At 42.8% G+C, this 18,202-nt stretch overlaps 1 protein-coding gene across 2 annotated transcripts in view; it reads left to right on the forward strand.

Moving 5' to 3' along the window:
• nol4lb (nucleolar protein 4-like b) overlaps positions 1-18,202 on the forward strand; it is a 113,619-nt gene that overhangs the window by 26,036 nt on the left and 69,381 nt on the right. For both annotated transcript variants that reach the window (XM_063208253.1, XM_063208254.1), the window contains 2 exons: positions 1,984-2,095; positions 5,128-5,237. In XM_063208253.1, the coding sequence (XP_063064323.1) occupies positions 1,984-2,095; positions 5,128-5,237 (222 nt within the window). The remainder of the gene's footprint in view (positions 1-1,983; positions 2,096-5,127; positions 5,238-18,202) is intronic.

Here is an 18,202-nt window from a genome sequence, read left to right on the forward strand (position 1 = left end):
TTCTAGCTGACATCCCCAGCCTCCATCACGACATCACTTCAACTATCTGTCATGTCATCACTGTAGATCGCCTATGAGGCAGAATTCCATATGTACTCCTCTGTGTGTGTGTGTGCGTGTGCGTGTGCGTGTGCGTGTGTGCGTGTGTGTGTGTGCGTGTGTGTCCATGTGTGTGTCCATGTGTGTGTCCATGTGTCCGTGTGTGTGAGTGTGTATGTGTGTTTGTGCGAGAGAGAGAGAGAGAGAGAGAGAGAGAGAAAGAGAACATGCTTGCAGTATGTGGGAAACACATATGTAAGGTATCCATGTAACCCATAGTCATACTGGGTGTAAGGTCAGCGGTTTCCATTTGGAAGACTATATTGTAGTTTCACCAGCTCTGAAAAGTAAATTAATAAAAATAATATGCCATTCACCATTTCACACAGAGGAAGGGTGTAAGCCTGAAATGTCTGAGGCGAATTGAAAGTCAAAAGAAATCTGATTAGTGCTTCTCTATTCATTTATTTTTCAAATTCAAGTTTATTCACCGACAAAGTTAATCACATACTGTCATGTATAAGAAGGTATTGAGCACGCTTCCTGATTTTTTTCTTAGTTTCACCAAGAACATCTGTAGAGCGCTTTTCTTTCTGCCATGACTGATTTTTTTTTTCCATTTTTAACTCTGATCAACCTTTGGTGATTATAAAATAAAAATATGTGTTGTGTTCAATTAGGTCATTGCTTAGAATCCAAACAGTCTCACTCTGTGTTATTAAGTCCATTAAATTGTTGTCTTTTTTTGGATTGGGAAATCTTTCAGGCATAAAAATTGGGACGTCATCTTTGTGGCTTTATATTTCACCACAATGGATTTCAAATAGAACAAACAAGATTGCGCTTGGCAGACTTGCACCTTTTCTTTGAGAGTTGTCTATTTACGTATGTCCATATCAGCTTCTGTATGTGCCTCACACTGCGCGTCATTCCTTGTAAGTCTCTGTCTGACCCCTACTGAACAATATTCTGCTCCTGCTTGTTTTTGTGTAATTTTCCTTTCAGTCTTAAGCAAGAGAAATGCATGCCCGATCTGATTCAGGTTGTTTGGTTGACATGTCCATTTCATAACATTCAAGGGACACTGTGTGAGATTTTTAGTTGCTTATTTCCAGAATGCATGCTGCACATTCACTAATGTTACCCTTTTCATGAATACTTACCACCAGCATCAAATTCTAAGTATTCATTATATCTGGAAAAATTGCACTTTTCCTACATGAAAAGGGGGATCTTCTCCATGGTCCCCCATTTTGAATTTCCAAAAATAGCCATTTTTAACTGCAAAAATGACTCTACTTGGACCATACTAGAAAATATTAGTTTATTACTTAGTACACTTTCATGTAAATATCAAATTTGGCAATAGGCAGCCCAGTTTCAATGAGCAGCATAGTTGCAGTACCTTTTTTGACTATTTCCTGCACAGTGTCCCTTTAAAGAATCCTCTTAGTTTGTTTTCCCACTATAATTTGGGTTGTTGTAAAAGGATGCACAATGAGTTCTGAAGTATATGGACGAATATGATCAGATGATATTGCTGGAAACAATTTAGAATCCATCCTACTCTTTTTGTCAGCAGTCAGATACGTTTGTCAATAAATATCGGAATAGTTCAATTTCCTGCCATGCCATGACACTACCAACACCGATGAGGTGTTATTTTGGGTCATAAGCAGTTCCTTTCCTTATTTATCCTCTTCTCCTCCTGCCATTCTGGTACAAGGTAAATATCCTCAAATGAAAGCTGGTTAACCACAGTTGTAGCACATCTGGTTTGTTTGGTGACTAGAGCCAAAAAATATGAGACTTGTGCCAATGTCCCAAAATGTGTGACTGTATATTATTGATTTGCTGTAAAGACAGTTCTTCATTATCTCTTCTTTTTCTCTCTCTCTCCCCTCATCTCCACATTCCATCCCTCCTTGCTCTCCCTCTCCTCAGATTGCAGAGACGTATGCCTTCTTACCGCGTGAGGCGGTGACCCGATTCCTGATGAGCTGTGGCGAGTGTCAGAAGCGGATGCACATTAACCCCAGCAGCACTGACTTCAAAGGTGCAGCAGAACACACACTCTCTACCCTCCACACACACACACACACACGCGCACACACACACACACACACACACTCTCCCCTCCACACACACACACACACACACACACACACACACACACACACACACACACACACACACACACACACACACACACACACACACACACACACACACACACACACACACACACACACACACACACACACACACACACACACACACTCCCCTCAACACACTCTCTCTCCCCTCCACACACACACACTCTCCCCTCCACACTCTCTCTCCCCTCCACACACTCTCTCCCCTCCACACACACACACACACACACACACACACACACACACACACACACACACACACACACACACACACACACACACACTTTCCCTCCACACACACACACACACACACACACACACACACACACACACACACACACACACACACACACACACACACACACACACACTTTCCCCTCCACACACTCTCTCTCTCCCCTCCTCACAAAAATCTCACACACACACACACACACACCACACACACACACACACACACACACACACACACACACACACACACACACACACACACACACACACACACACACACACACACACACACACACACACTTTCCCCTCCACACACTCTCTCTCTCCCCTCCTCACAAAAATCTCACACACACACACACACACACACACACACACACACACACACACACACACACACACACACACACACACACACACACACACACACACACACACACACACACACACACACACACACTTTACCTCATACAGCTCCTTTTCGGACACTGTCCAGCAGGACCATGCAGAACCAGCAGTGCACTAGGTAGGCCTACTAGGATTCCATGAAGACATTTTGTTTTGAAATTGAGATCAAGGCCTACAAAAAAGCGAGAAGACCCTTTTTTCCATTATGCTCCCCAGGATGTGTTGTGTGGCAGCTTCCACTACCATCCCCCACTACTTCTGCCAAGCCAAAGCCAACGTGCACCCCCCATAATCACTACCGCTACCATCTCTACCTCCACCTCCACCTCCACAACCACCACCACCCCGTCCCCAACCCCCTCCCACTGTCTCATTAAACAGTAGCCGTTGCAGTACCCGACATTGTCCCCAACACACTGCAATTAGCCCAATTAGGGGCTTTTAAACAAAGAAAATGGCTAGCAAATGAGCTAATTTCTATCATGAGTGAGAAATGGGGAAACTGAAAATTACAGAAGGTAACGGTGGGTGCTAAAAAGGGTAGTGGGGGTAATACCCTAGAGAGAACAGGAAAAGGGGATGGCGGGGGTTTGGGAATAAGGTGGTTTGGGAGAACAAGGTTGTATCAAGGGAATGGCATTCGGAATGATACGGGGGCTTTTCCTGCATCTGTAGTCAAAATGCCTGCAGAGTCTTCAGATTGCATGCAAGGAGTAATGCTCAGAAAAGTTGATTATTATGACTACATCTTTTGCCAACCTGAGTGGCAGCTTCCAATGCCCAAGCTGTCAGTGGTGTGTCAGCTGGCCCTGGATGTTGCTCATAAGGAGAGCAGCTAATTGGCTTCTCGCCCCATGGGGTGTAAGGCAGGTTGGGGGTTGGGTGGGGGATGATGTGTGTGTGTGTGTGTGTGTGTGTGTGTGTGTGTGTGTGTGTGTGTGTGTGTGTGTGTGTGTGTGTGTGTGTGTGGGGGTGGGCTGGGTGGCACCCTCCTCCGCCACCCAACACCGTCAGACCTCCTCTCTTCCCGTCAGCGCGACGCCCAATCCTGCCTGCCGCACCCTCCCACCTCCCTGTCTGAGCCTCCCACACACGGAAGTTCAGGGCTGAATTATTAAACGCAATTAATTACTGTACTCTGGGGCTATTTTTAATTGACATGGTTTGTCCACAGCAGAGGGTCTCTCATCAGCGTATCTGCCTTCACCAGAATGGCTGCAAACTCTCAAACAGGTCTCCAAACAAACGGTGTATACAGAAAATGAAAATGAATGACATTTGCCTTTAAATGAACTGAGGCAAACATTTCTAGTCCTCTAATATTAACCCTTTTGCCTGCTCATGACATTCTGTATCATTAATTTATATGCATTCCTGGAATGTTTCCACTTTCTCAATCTGAATTCTGTTAAAATGTATAACCTGATGCTATTCTACACCCTAAATATCACCCACCACCCTTGATGCCTGATTAAATGTGAAACACTTGGTATGCGTGTGCGCATGTGCCTGTGTCTGTGTCTATGTCTGTGAGAGTGACAGTAACAGTTCTTGTATGTGCTATACTATTTATGATCATTCCCAACTTATAGACTTGGGTTGCCGTGGGCCTATCAAGCATTGGCTTTGGTCAAAAGAACTCTGATAAAATAGAATTCAACAAAAAAACAACAGCATTTCTTTTCAACATGTGGAAAAACAAACATTGTGCCTGGCATATGGTCTAAAAAGGTATGGCCTGAAGTTATTTAATCATAGGTGTGTTTGGTTTGCAACATGCCATACAAATCAGTGTTTTTTCTCAGTCACTGGATAACGCAGTTTGACTCAGAGAGTGGCATTTTTTCTGTGTCTTTAAAGTATAGAAGCAGCTGCTGAGCTTTGTGCCAGACATACCGCTTCTTTTCACACTCTTAGAATCAGCTACATATCTTGTCCATGTACGTCTTTACAAGCTGGTTTTCATTGCGATTCCAACCGTATGATTTGGCCGCCAAGTAGAGGGACTTGTAGAGTACGACTTTGTCTTGACCATGTACATCTTGGCCATGTATGTAGGTACTGTCCCTTAAACATGATGTATTACATGGGATACTGTGCCCATAATGGAGTGGTGGAGGGTGAAAAGATGATGGACTGGGTGAGGGTTGTCTCATTGTCGCATTACCATACTGTATGTAACATGTGTAGCATTACTATAAAAAGTAAAGTAAGTGTGTGTGTGTTCTTTAATCCTACACAGCAATGGTATGAATACGGACAGAAGGGATTTATGCATTTTGTCTTATTTCCACAGAAAATGACCGACCTCTGTCTTTGACGCCCGGCCTCATTGACTACAACATGCCTCTGACCACCACCTACCTGAAACAGATGAAGCTTCACTTCATGAATAACAATGAGCAGGTAAAGTCAGTGCCAGCTTTAACATTCACATCCCATCATTTCACAGAGACTTTTATTCAAATGGCGTCTCAGTAAAACAAGAGCAAATGTTTTAGCTGTGATGGTTGTGTGCATCCACTGCGGCAACTGGCTGAGTCTTAGTGTAGTGAAACACATTTACAATGAATGCGGATGGATCTTTTAGCCCTGTGTAACAGCACAATCACAGTTATCATATAATTGAAAAAGTGGATGTATTCCTGGCTTGTGCAGTCTACAGAAAAAAAACAACCACTGTTAGAAAAAATGACTCTCTGGCTTAGTCGCACTGAAAAGGTTTATTGCACCATCTTTCAAATAAACAAACCAACGTGTTTCAGCATCGTGGCTAGTTTGGTGCATCAGAGCACACCCAAAGCAGCTCTCAACTTTTTGTTGTTGTTGAGGAGGAGCATGCATATTTCTTTCCCTAGTTTGGAGTGAGGAGTTTGCACACTTAAAATCCTTTTTTGCCTTTGATGTTTCATTCCCTGCCATGGAATAAAACATAGAAGAAAAAAGGATATTAAGTGTGTGGTCTTCACTCCAATCTTTCAGTCAGCCTTTGTCCTGCACCTTTTCCTGGGATTGTACACAATAATCACCCTCAGCTATTTATTTCCCTACATATACAGTATGTGAATTCAGCAAGGGGTTAAGGTAGATAATTATCCATTGAATAATTTACTTTCATGCAGTGATGATTTTTTTCTAAGGTATTTTCAAGTGAAAGTGTTATGCTCATGTGTTTAGCGGACATGCGGTTGGAGTTCCGTTAATGATCGACTGCAAGCACTGCAGGCCTCACACTCTTCTACGTGGCTATTTACGTCCTACAGGCAACACTTTGTCAAAATGGTGCAATAACCATCTTGACCACCCTTGGTGGGGTCAGAAACGGTTTCTGATCGCTGGGTAATGCAAATACAGCTGTGTATGAGAGAGAGAGAGAGAGAGAGAGAGAGAGAGAGAGAGAGAGAGAGAGAGAGAGGAGAGAGAGGAGAGAGAGAGAGAGAGAGAGAGAGAAGAGAGAGAGAGGGGAGAGAGAGAGAGAGAGGAGAGAGAGAGAGAGAGGAGAGAGAGAGAGAGAGAGAGAGAGAGAGAGAGAGAGAGAGAGAGAGAGAGAGAGAGAGAGAGAGAGAGAGAGAGAGAGATGTGTAGGTGGAGGACTGCGTGTGTGCCGTCTGTGAGGGTTATGATTACTATGAAGGGAATATGGTCTTGCTTCATTCCAATTAACTGAACCTCTAAGCAGCAGGCTAATTAGCTGAGGTGTGAGAGAACTAGTGGAGTGCCAATTTACGGAAGAATGCCAGCGTGCCCTGACGGGGAGATTCTGTCATTCCTCAACTGACAGCTGGAATAAATAGAAATGGGGGACAAAGAGGGACAAAATTGAAAATTTCTGCATTAGTAAAGCTGGTGACAAATGTATAGGAAAAAAATCTTTTAATTAGGCCTATGACAATTCAATTCCTGGTTATTTTCTTGGCAAGTCGAATAGACCTGTGCATATTTCTTGCTTGATCGCCAATGAATATGGAGTTAGCTGTGGTAGTCGTCACTGGGGGAAACGATTGTTGGTTTTGCTAGAGACTAGACAGGAAGCCTCAGACAATGACCAACACATTAAAACAAAGGGTTCAGCGGGTGCCTGTTCCAGGATGATCTCGGGTGTAGAGTCGTAGCTTGCTGTAATTTTGAATATTTGAATTAGTGGAAAGCGGTCGGTTGGGGTGTGGAGTTGTGGGGGCGGAGTGGCCAGACGGCCCTGCAGGACATGTGTGTCCAGAACAATTCAATAATGGTGGAAATTAGCAAGCATCCTTCCTGCTCGCCGCAGATGAGGGGCGGGGGCTTCTCCCAGTGTGCACTCAGGGAGTGGAGTCTGGGTAGGGAGGTAGCCATAGGGTGGGGGGTTGGTGGTGGTGATGAAGGCAAAGTGTGTGTGTGTGTGGTTTTGTGTGTGTGTGTGTGTGTGTGTGTGTGTGTGTGTGTGTGTGTGTGTGTGTGTGTGTGTGTGTGTGTGTGTGTGTGTGTGTGTGTGTGTGTGTGTGTGTGTGTGTGTGTGTGTGTGTGTGTGTGAGAGAGAGTGTGCGTATGTGTGAGTGTGCGTGTGTGTGCATATTTTTGGGAGGTGGGGGGATGTGGCGGGCTGGATAAAAGGTGGAGGGATGGTTCATTATCCCTTAGGGTCATTTCCCATCTTCTCAATTTTCTCAACAAGGTGATGTTGTATGTTGCAATTTACGTAGTATACCATAACATATGAGGTCACACTGATTTTAGATAGTACAAAACATTTGGTTTTAGTAAAATAATATGTTTCCATGATATATTATTGTTATGCCAACTAAAAATGTGTTTTGCGTTTAAATTGGTGTACAATTTTGACAAGACTTTCAAATAGGCCTATCCAACAGGTCATTTACACAACAGGAAGTTATTAAAGCACAAAAACTACAGTTACACTAATTATAGCCTGATTATTATCATATAATGTAAGATTAGTATTGTTGGCATGGTCCTCAATGATGTCTCTGCAGTAGTTGAAAGTGTTTCCATACAGTGCACTCCATGGCCTCTAGATGGCAGTTTTCCCATGATGTTGCTGACTGACTATCTGACAAATGCATCTGTTGACTGTGGATGAAGACAGACATACACATGCAATATAAACATATAACTGATTTTGACATGTTGTTGAAGGTGAATATATATATATATAATTTTTTACTGATTATTAGTGCTAAATGAATATCAAGAAGGTGTTGGAACTGGAATTGGAAGCCCCCATAGGCCATAGGGGAACTTGGTTATGAGAGTTTTAAATGATTAGACCTATGCAGACTAAATCAAAACGTTTATATTTTACATTTTTATTAATCACTAATTACATTTATAGGTGTACGTTACTGCAAGGAATTTGTTGACCTATGTGTAGGCTACTTGCACCCAGAACCATTTGGTAGGCCTAACATAGGCTTCCTATTTTGAATAGGCTACCGCATGTGGGCCTTGATAGAGCAGATATTAATTAAAGTTTCTCCCTTTTTTTGTACGACATCTTCTAAACATATATTACAATCACATTTATGATGAACTGGGCTCTTTATTCATATTTAGGCCCATTGTTTTTTTTCTGTTGATGTTGCTGCTGCTGCTGTTTCTGATAATAAATAAATAAATAAATAAACCCCCCAAAAAACAGAGGGCGCATGGATGTAGCCTATCCAATTGATTTTCTTGTTTATGACCTTGTGGTTTTGGCCATGTATGATATGAGAAAGAAAACATTAGCATAGTAGAGCAAGGAAATGGTGAAAATGCTGCATTCGGAGAGAGACAGAGATGAACAGAAGAAGGAATGAACTGTAGTGATTGTTTATTCTCCGGACCTGTCAGTCACAGGAATGGACTCCCCATTTTTGTAGCACTTTGCCGTGTTTAGCACGAGGCGTGACGTCAACCGCTACTGCCCCACCTCCGTCTTCGGGGCTGGTTGCCAGCGCGAGTCACAGCGAGGGTCCTGTCTCTTCCCACTAGCTCGATATTGTTAAAATATTAAAGCGCGTAAGACGGGGGTAAGAAGACGACATCAAGAAGGGGTTTAAACACGCACATTTGAAATAGTACTGCCGAAATAAAGGTAGGTGTTTTGTATTCATGTCTCAGCTTTTATTTCGTTCCTTACATGCGAGGGATGTATGGACTGTAAGCCTATGCTTCAAGATATTTCCCCGGCTGTGGGGAATGACTTCCCTGGCTATGCCACTGGCCAATAATTTACCAAATGCATTTCGCATTCCGGTGTCATTAAATTTGTTTGAGATGAGTGAAGCATATTTCCGATGTGTGTTCATGTACATGAAAAATAATATTACTGCGGTGATTTTAACCCTTCTGTCACATCATGACTATTCATCTTTTGGAGGAAGTACCTGCCGCAATTGTCTTTTGTAACCCGTGCATGCTATGCGGGACATGCCATGCGTAGGTTATGCCTTCCGATATAGGGAAATAGTTGCTGAAATTGTTATCAGACAGTGGTTATGGTAGCCTTACTGTCAAACTACCCCCCGGCTGGGAATGTTGCATGGTTTTCCCTTTCTTGAAATGATCCAGCTCAGTGTCAACTGACACATGACAATGATAGGCAGATTGCAGTGAGCTGATGTGTTTATCTTGGGTGGAAGGATGAAACACTTTTCAAGGTTCACATTTTAATATTATTAGGCCTATTATTATTATTATTATTATTATTATTATTATTATTATTATTATTGTTATTATTGTTTTAAGTATTATAGCCTACAAAATATTAAATAATAGACTTCTGTTTCTTGTCATTCAGTTCACACCCTTTATAGCCTAGCCTACCACACGAGCTGATTCTAGGCTATCACCATGTGGCCTCCTCAACATTCTTGTTGCGTTGTCTTTAGTATTTCATTTTGAAGGAGCAAGCAGTGCAGTGGGGGGGGGACACTGACAGTTCTAGTCGGTCAGAGAGTATTGTTATTAGAGACAGACATATAGTCCTGCCCAGTCCAGACAGTTGTGTCTAGTAGTGAGCTGTTTGTCGTCATCAACATCAGGACGTGGTAAGTTTAATGGACGTTTTTGTAGGCCAAGTTGAACTTGACAGCAACTTCATTAGGAAGGCTAATAAATAATAGCCTATTTGAAGTCCAGATACAAATTGTAAAATCAGGTGTGTTTTTGACTTTTTTTATGCTTCTTATGACTGCTATTTAGCCTACACTTTTGCTAGCCGAAAGAAGTCAGGTGAACGTCTTGACTTTTGTGTGTATCACCTGTTGCCAAGGCTGAGATTTGGGCAGGCTAGCTTTGGGTTACAGTTTGATCTGACGGAATTTGGGTTGAATGTATCCATCCCGGTGCTTTCCCCCCCCCCAGCTAAACTTGACAGCTGGTTCATGCTTGCCCTAACCGCAGAAACGTTACGATCCCCCATTTACGAGATTTGCAAGGAGGAAAGATTTCACAAATTAGCCAAATCAGGCCAATCATTCAGATCATTTCTGAATCCTGACTTGATATTCTTCTGTCTGACCATCCCGGTAGGCTACGCATTCGGTTGTTACAAATTCCAGGTGAGGTTTTTGTTAGTATAGTTTCGTAGTGCGCTGGGGAAGAGGCAAGAGGGGCTATTAAAAAAATAGCCTGATGCACATAAGCCTACATGTCTTGCTGGTTAATCAGCTATTGCAAGAGCAACACAAGTTAGGCTACTGGGTGGGCCTATTAATTTTGTGGAGACAATGTTCTAAAATAAGCCAATAACTTATTATTACTAAGATTAAAATTCTAGTTTGTTGTATTTTGAAGTTGGGCGACTGGGTTGTCTTTGATTTATGGTCTGTGTTGACTGTTGACTGGATGGCATATATAATTGACCTCTGTTACCACAATCTCAAACTCTACGTACTCAGAATCACTAACCTGTAGAAAGCAAGCTTACAATAACAATAGCGTAAAAAAGCAAGCAAGCAAGCAGTAGGCCTACCGCAGTAACATTGTCTTAAATTAAATCACAAGTTCACTCTTTGATTCATTCTTCAGATTTCATTACAAAATATAATAGAATGTCATACCTCAGAATTAAGTAAACTTCATTCACTCTCATAGTGCGGTTATGTGTTTGGCTCTGTGGCTGTGATGTTTTCTAGTTCTGCGTTGACTAGACGAACACTGCCACCATCGTTGTGTCACTGTTGTTTTTGATTTCTGGATCTGTGTCAAGGTCTGTGTGATATGTGCAAAATAAGTCACTATCACACTGCTAGAGACCAGAGCTGCACCCTCAGGTTACTGTGGAGTCACTGGTCAAGCTGCATGCTTGAGCCACTGTGTGCCGCGAGACAATTGCTGTACTATGTACGGTAGCTCCAAATGTTGAGCCCTATGGAATCGTCTCCAGTAGACCTCCCCACCGCAGATATGTGGTGACTCAGTTCCACTTAACACCCCTTACTTCAATGCTCCTGCCACAAGTGTACATAATTGTACCTGGCCAATTTTTAACTTGGTATTTTTTACAAACTCAAAAGACCAATTATTGGCCCCAGTTTTAAACTTCTATTCCTTTTCATTCATGTGCAGTCATAAGCTTACATCACATCACACCCACATTGCCATCCTTTATTTTCACAAATATCAACTTTCATTTTGCTTGTACAAACTCTGCAGGCACTGTCCAAGTGGTATGAAGTCAGTGGTGGAGTGTTTATTTGGTTACTGACAAGAGACTGGTTTGGTTGAACTGTAGGTTTGAGCCTCTGTGTGCTGTGGATGTACAGTCAAACACAGTACATATACTCATAATCACTCTGCATGACACTTGAGTTTGTGAGATAACTCATTGTAGATTCTTATGCACTAACTCAAAACATGCACACACACACACACACACACACACACACACACACACACACACACACACACACACACACACACACACACACACACACACACACACAAGCACACTGCACTTTCTGCACTAAACCCAACATACACACACTGACACACACACACACACACACACACACACACACACACACACACACACACACACACACACACACACACAGACACACGAACACACACACAAGACGCACACCGCACCTTCTACCTGCACTAAACACATACACACACACACACACACACACACACACACACACACACACACACACACACACACACTGCTGCTGGTGTACTTGACAGACCTTTTTATATTTATTTTCTTCAAAATGCTACTATTACCATATCAGAACGCTATAAAGGACTTTTTTTAGGAAAAGCACAAAAACACAACAAATACCTCTTAATGTATGTCCTCTACAAGTCTTCTGTTGTCCAGTCTTGCACTTTAAATGTCTGTATGAGCACTGTCTATGTCCATACTGTCTTAAGTCCATGTATAAGTACTGTCTATGTCTATACTGTCTATGTCCTTACCTTAATTAGTCTATGTCTGTATGGGAAAGCAAGAAATGTAATTTCAAATTCTTTGTATGACCAGTGCATGTAAAGAAATTGACAATAAAACCTACTTGACTTGATAATTATCTTATATAGATAGACATCATATAACCTGCTTTTTGCTTGCTCCAACTGCAGGCACTGTGTGTCAAAAGTGTACAGCAAGGGAATGTTCCTCACCTATTGTAGCGAGCTAGCTTGTTCACTCATACCAGAGATGATCAACCACAGCCCTTATTGTCTGTGCTGCCTTCCCTTACTGCCTACATTGATGCGTAAAATGTCATTGGAGCAAGTCGTTTGGCACACATACTCTGTGGAGTGGCTTCAATACCAATGCAGACCATTTGACGCATGTCCATAAATAAGTACTAGGATTAAAGAGAAACAATGTTTAATTTTAATTCCAATGCAAAGTAAAACATTTTCCAAAATGTAGTAGTAGTTCGTTTTTACACTGAACTTGTCTGTTCTTGTTAGTTTATTTGGCCATGAGGTGAGATGTCCAGAATTTTGATGAACACCCTTCACAAACTTGAACCCCTGCAACTATCTTACCGACACCCTTCTTTGCTGTCAGATCTTTGCAGAGTGTTGATGGACCTGTTTTATAGGATACCTGTATTAAGATGTTCAGTAGTAGGACTTCTTCAGTCTGGGCCATCAGATGTGTACAGTGTATCACAAAAGTCATTACATATTACACATTACTTACACATGTATGTAGATGTGCAAGTAGTAAATATTTTCATGGGACAATACTAAAGAAATTTCAAAATATAAACGTTTCAATTTATTTTTCACTGAAGATATTTTAATTACAGTAATTAAGCTTAATGCCTTGTCCTCTGGCAACAAAAGTGAGTACACCCTTATGTAAAATGAAAAGAGAGGGTCATGATCTGCTTCAATAGTCACAGTGCATGTTTCTTTTGGTGAACTTTATCTTCTCAATGTTGATGGCATTCATACAGCCCCAAACCATGTCAGTCCCACTACCGTGCTTGACACTTGTGTTTGTAATACTCAATTGGTTACTGCCATACATCTAAAATGTGTTAATTTTGGTCTCATCAGATATGGACAGACTAGGGGTATGAATTGCTGGAACCTTGTCCTGTGGTCTGATGACGCCCAAGACAATTGACATTTGTGTCAAAGTGAAAATATATGCCGCTACTTACAGAAATACTCTGTGAATGTGAGGTGTGTACTCTGTGATGCACTGTATATAATATATTTTATGCATGGTAGGGTGCAAAAAGATATTGTAAGTTTATATTACTTGCTTCATTGGTAGGTGGTTATGATTTTGGCAGGTGTGTGTTTTTGTGTGTAACTGAGACATTTTGATTTTGACATTGTGACTGACATTGTGTCAGTTAACTTAGTGTTTGCACCTATCTGTTATTTTAAGGGCGGCATCATTAAATTAACAAATGTAATCAATCTAATTGACTAATTCAGTAAGTAAGTGTGCTGTGAGTGTGAGCTGCATGTACCCCGTTGTGGGACCTTTATTGTTAGTATAACTCTGCATTGTCTCGTAACAAAGGGAATGTGTGGCAGTGGGTCAGAGCAATAGCTAACTTGGAACAATTAGTTTCATTCGTCACCCCAGCCCTTCTGGAAAGCATGCTTATCCACAAAAGCCCAAGCCTTCAGCTCATTACCTCAGTTAAATAGACAAGCTGGACATGGCTGTGTGCCAGGCTTCGGTCTCACTGTCAGTGTTGGAAGTGCAATACTCCTTTGTCATGTGGATGTGGGTTCAGGTAATTTTGGCTGAAAAAGTATTGGTGGAAGGAGGAGAAAAGACATTTGGCATAGGAAAGGTTGATCAGTTGTGAAACATGTTTATCATTATCCACCTTCTACCGCAGCCTCCCTTGAATAAAGCCGTAAAAGGCTGCAGGTCTTTGAGAGGAAGTCTGGACAGTAATGCCTAACTTGAGACAAGGTGTGCGGCACTAACCACCTTGACTCCTTGTTGCGGCAGTCATCTCTCTTGCTCTGTCACTGCCTGTCTCATCAGCCTCCAGCTCTTTGGCCTTTGCCTTGACCTTCTGCAAGGCCAAGCTCAAGTGATGTACCTAAGTCTTCTTCTCCCAATTTCACTTAAATGCAAATTTGCATGAATACTGATGATCATGTCCTCATTGTTTGGAAACTGTCGACATGGTTTAAAATTTGCCGCATGCTAAATGTTATCAGAAGTAAGCGTTGTGCTAATTGTTTACCAACTTGCTTGTTTTTTTTGTTTACCCTTGTTTTGGAGCATTTCTTATCCTTCCAAATAAAGAATAGGCTACTTATGATCCATAATAGAAGGCATTTACTGTAAGCTTAATTTCTAATCCCCTACCCCCGTGAGCCTTCTTACTGCTGTAGTCACAGAGGGCAAATAGCCTCTCTCTTCTTGTACACCCGAAATATTTCTAATTTACATTTTTTGCCCATCTGTTGCATTTCTTGCTGGAAATAACTCACTAGGCAATTAGACTTGTCTAATTTTCTGGTCACCGTCTGTTTTTTTGTTATAAATTGTAGGGGGGGGGCCTTTATGCCTTTAATGGATAGGACAGTGTGAGGTGTTGACAGTAAGTAAGTGGGAGAGAGAGAGACAGGGGAGGGTTGGGAAATGACCTCGGGCCGGAATTGAACCCTGGTCCCTGGCATGACAGTACAGTCAGAGAGAGTAGAGAGAGGGAGGTTCCATTGGCCCATTTTTTCCGGGTTCTATTATTGCAAGGGGGGGGGGACAGACCTAGGCAGACCTAAGGACTTTTCTATTTAATGCTAGGAGCATTATGACACGCCCCTTTAGGCAGACTGGAACCTGGTCATGTTAGGTGCGCATAGCAACCTATTACATTGGCATATCTCTATATACTTCAATAATCTCTGGTACAGTGCCTTAGCCTTTTGAGCCATGGCCAAGGCCTGGCATCACACTTGCACGCCTCCTCTTCGGTCATGCTGCCTAATTTCTAAGTTGCATTTGTTAAGCTTAACGGTGTCAAAATCAACATGGCTGAACAGTTAACATGATTGAATAATTGAACCAACCAAATGACGACTGTGGGTTAATTTAACCAAGATCCCTGAGTTAGTTTACAAATTGGTCATCAATCTGAAAAGATTGTTGAACATATGGTAATTTATTTCATTTTTAGCCAGAAGTTGTTGTTCTGCTCGTTGCAGCAGGAATAGCAGAGCCTGTTGTGTTGAGTGTTGTGGTCGTGATGCCGTGGTGTGTCCCTACAGGGTAATTTCCCAGCTCTTCACGGCTCGTTTCCTCTTAGCCAGTGTGAGGCAGAGCATGCAGAGACGGAGTGTAGCTCTGGGGGTATAAGGATAGGGTCTTGGGGACTTGAGCTAGCCCCCTTCCTCCATTTATTGTCCTTGGCCCCTGCTGTGTGCCGCGGCCTGGGTGGGTGTTTTCAGTGCCTAAGGCTCAACCACTGGAACTGCTCCTTCATAGGCTGCCATACTCTGCTGTGTTTCTACTGGGAGCTAGCTAGTAGCATTCCTGGGGGGCCGGTGGCGTTAAGCGCAGGAGCGAAGCTTACTAAGCAGTCTAAGCTGTTTTGGTAACACTGTAGTGGGTCAACGCCATGACCCACAATTATACATCCCAGCCCTCTTAGTTGTCAGATCATTTCCAGAGGAGATGAGGGTTAATCGGCGCCTTTGCGATAGATTTGTGGTGGTTGACTGGATTAAAGTGGGATGGGAGTGTAGGGCTACGTGGTAATCTGGGTTGTAGATGCTGCTTCTGATCAGATAAGGCCTCTTTGAGGACTTACTCCCCCTCGAAATGGGACGCCAGGCTTGTAAGGCTGCAGTGCAGGCTGCTCAGCAAAGACGTGTGAGAAATAGATTTCAATTCACTATTTTTTTTTGTTTAATAGTGAATTTGTGTTAATTTGTGAGCACACATTTGATGTGCATCTGGCAGTTCATTTTCCAGTGTGTCTGTCTGTGTTTCACTCGTTGGCACAATGAGAGGGCAATTGATGAAACATCCTTTGCTGAAATGAGGGAAGAACATTTGTAGTGGGGATGTTGGGGGAGCGTGTTTATGTAGGAAGCGACAGAGATTGGTTGCAGAGGTCACCAGGAGTGGTTCCTTTCTCCCACCTCCCTCTGTTGTGTTGACCTGAATAAATCCTCCTTGTGGCTTGTCACTTTTTCCGAGAAAGTGAGCTCAGCATGTGTGACAGTGATGGAATTGAAGGCCACAGGGGGGACTTTGAACGAAAGTCCCAGTCACCAGGGGCTACTGTGTCTAAGCTAACCAGGGAGGAGAGCCGACACAGGAACAAGTAGCCAACTGGACAACATCATTGTCCTTAAAGTGATACTGTCCCATTTTTGGAAATAAGCTTATTTTACACCTCTCCTGGACTTAAATAATAGGGTTTTACCGTTCTCCTGTACTTTCAACCGTTCTCGGGGTATGGTAGTGCAAATTTTACCTCCATGCTAGCAGTTAACATTGAGTCCTATGAGACCAGCTCGCGGCTAACTGGTCTCATAGGACTCAATGTTAACTGTTAGCTTGGAGGTAAAATTTGCACTGTCATAACTAGAAAACGGTTGAAAGTACAGGAGAACGGTAAAACCCTATTATTTAACTCAAGGGAAGGTGTAAAATAAGCTTATTTCCAAAAATGGGACAGTATCACTTTAAGACAAAAAGTTGTGCGGCGACAGGCAGTGTAGCAGTTCAACTATACAATGTACTTAACTTGTAGTGTGTGCGTGCGCGTGTGTGTGTGTGTGTATTTGTGTGCATGTGTGTGTTTGTTTGAATTATGGCGAATTACTTTTCCACAATTATCTGTCAAAGATCATATCCTGTGTTCTCTCTTTTGTGTTAAAGACATGTGTGTGCTGAGTCGTGATACATTTATGGTCTTTATTATTTCATTGGATTGTGTCATTGATTGCTCTGTGTCACACAAAGTTCAAGAAATCTTATAAACTAGCAGTCGCTGACACCCCCCTTTGACAGGCACTTTTAGAGAAGTCGTTCACCGCAATACACACAGTGTGTGCGTGTGTCTCTCTCTCTCACACACACACACACACACACACACACACACACACACACACACACACACACACACACACACACACACAGAAAAGACAAGGCTCCTTTTTTATTGGAAGTTCTGCCAGACAACAAATGTGTTGCTTTTTCCATTTCGTCAACAATACACAGGCAGTAAGTTAGGGTGTAAACAAGCAGGCAGCAATAAGGCCATAGGCAGACTGCAATATGTCCAGAACTCTGCTGCCATGATTCTCACAGGCACTAGGCCCTGGCAGCACATCACCACCGTACTCGGCTACACTGGCCCCCCGTCAAATCTCACATCATCTACAAAGTCCCCCTCCTCACTTTCAAGTCCCTCAATGGTCTGGCACCCCACTACCTCACAGATGTCCTCCCCTATACCCCCTCAAGATCACTGCGGTCTCCTCCAAGGGCGAGCTGGTCATCCCCCACACCAGACTCAAGACCACCAGTGATAGAGGCTTTCATGTAGCTGCCCCACTCTGGAATAACCTACCCACCCACATTCAAAATGTTGGATCTCCTTTAAGATGGGGCAAGGGTTATTGCATTTCAAAGCCCACCTGGACAACCCCACCTGGGAAAATTCCCATTTTCATTGTGACGCAGAACTCCTGCATTTATGCCTCACCCAGGCAAATGTCGCCCCAAAAGAAGCAGTGCGGTGGGGCGGTACCATACTCAGGGCGCACTACCTCAGTCATGGGCAAGATCACTGGTTTTTTATTACTTTCCCGTCTGTTGTATTTATTTGTGTTCAACATTGCTCAAAAATTACTGGTCGGATTTTCAATGATTTGTGACTAGAATCTAGATTACTAGATTACCCATGTTAATCAGAGAATACCAGTTCTTA

The sequence above is a fragment of the Engraulis encrasicolus genome, chromosome 10 (genome assembly GCF_034702125.1).
Source record: "Engraulis encrasicolus isolate BLACKSEA-1 chromosome 10, IST_EnEncr_1.0, whole genome shotgun sequence".
In the NCBI taxonomy this organism is placed as follows: domain Eukaryota; kingdom Metazoa; phylum Chordata; class Actinopteri; order Clupeiformes; family Engraulidae; genus Engraulis; species Engraulis encrasicolus.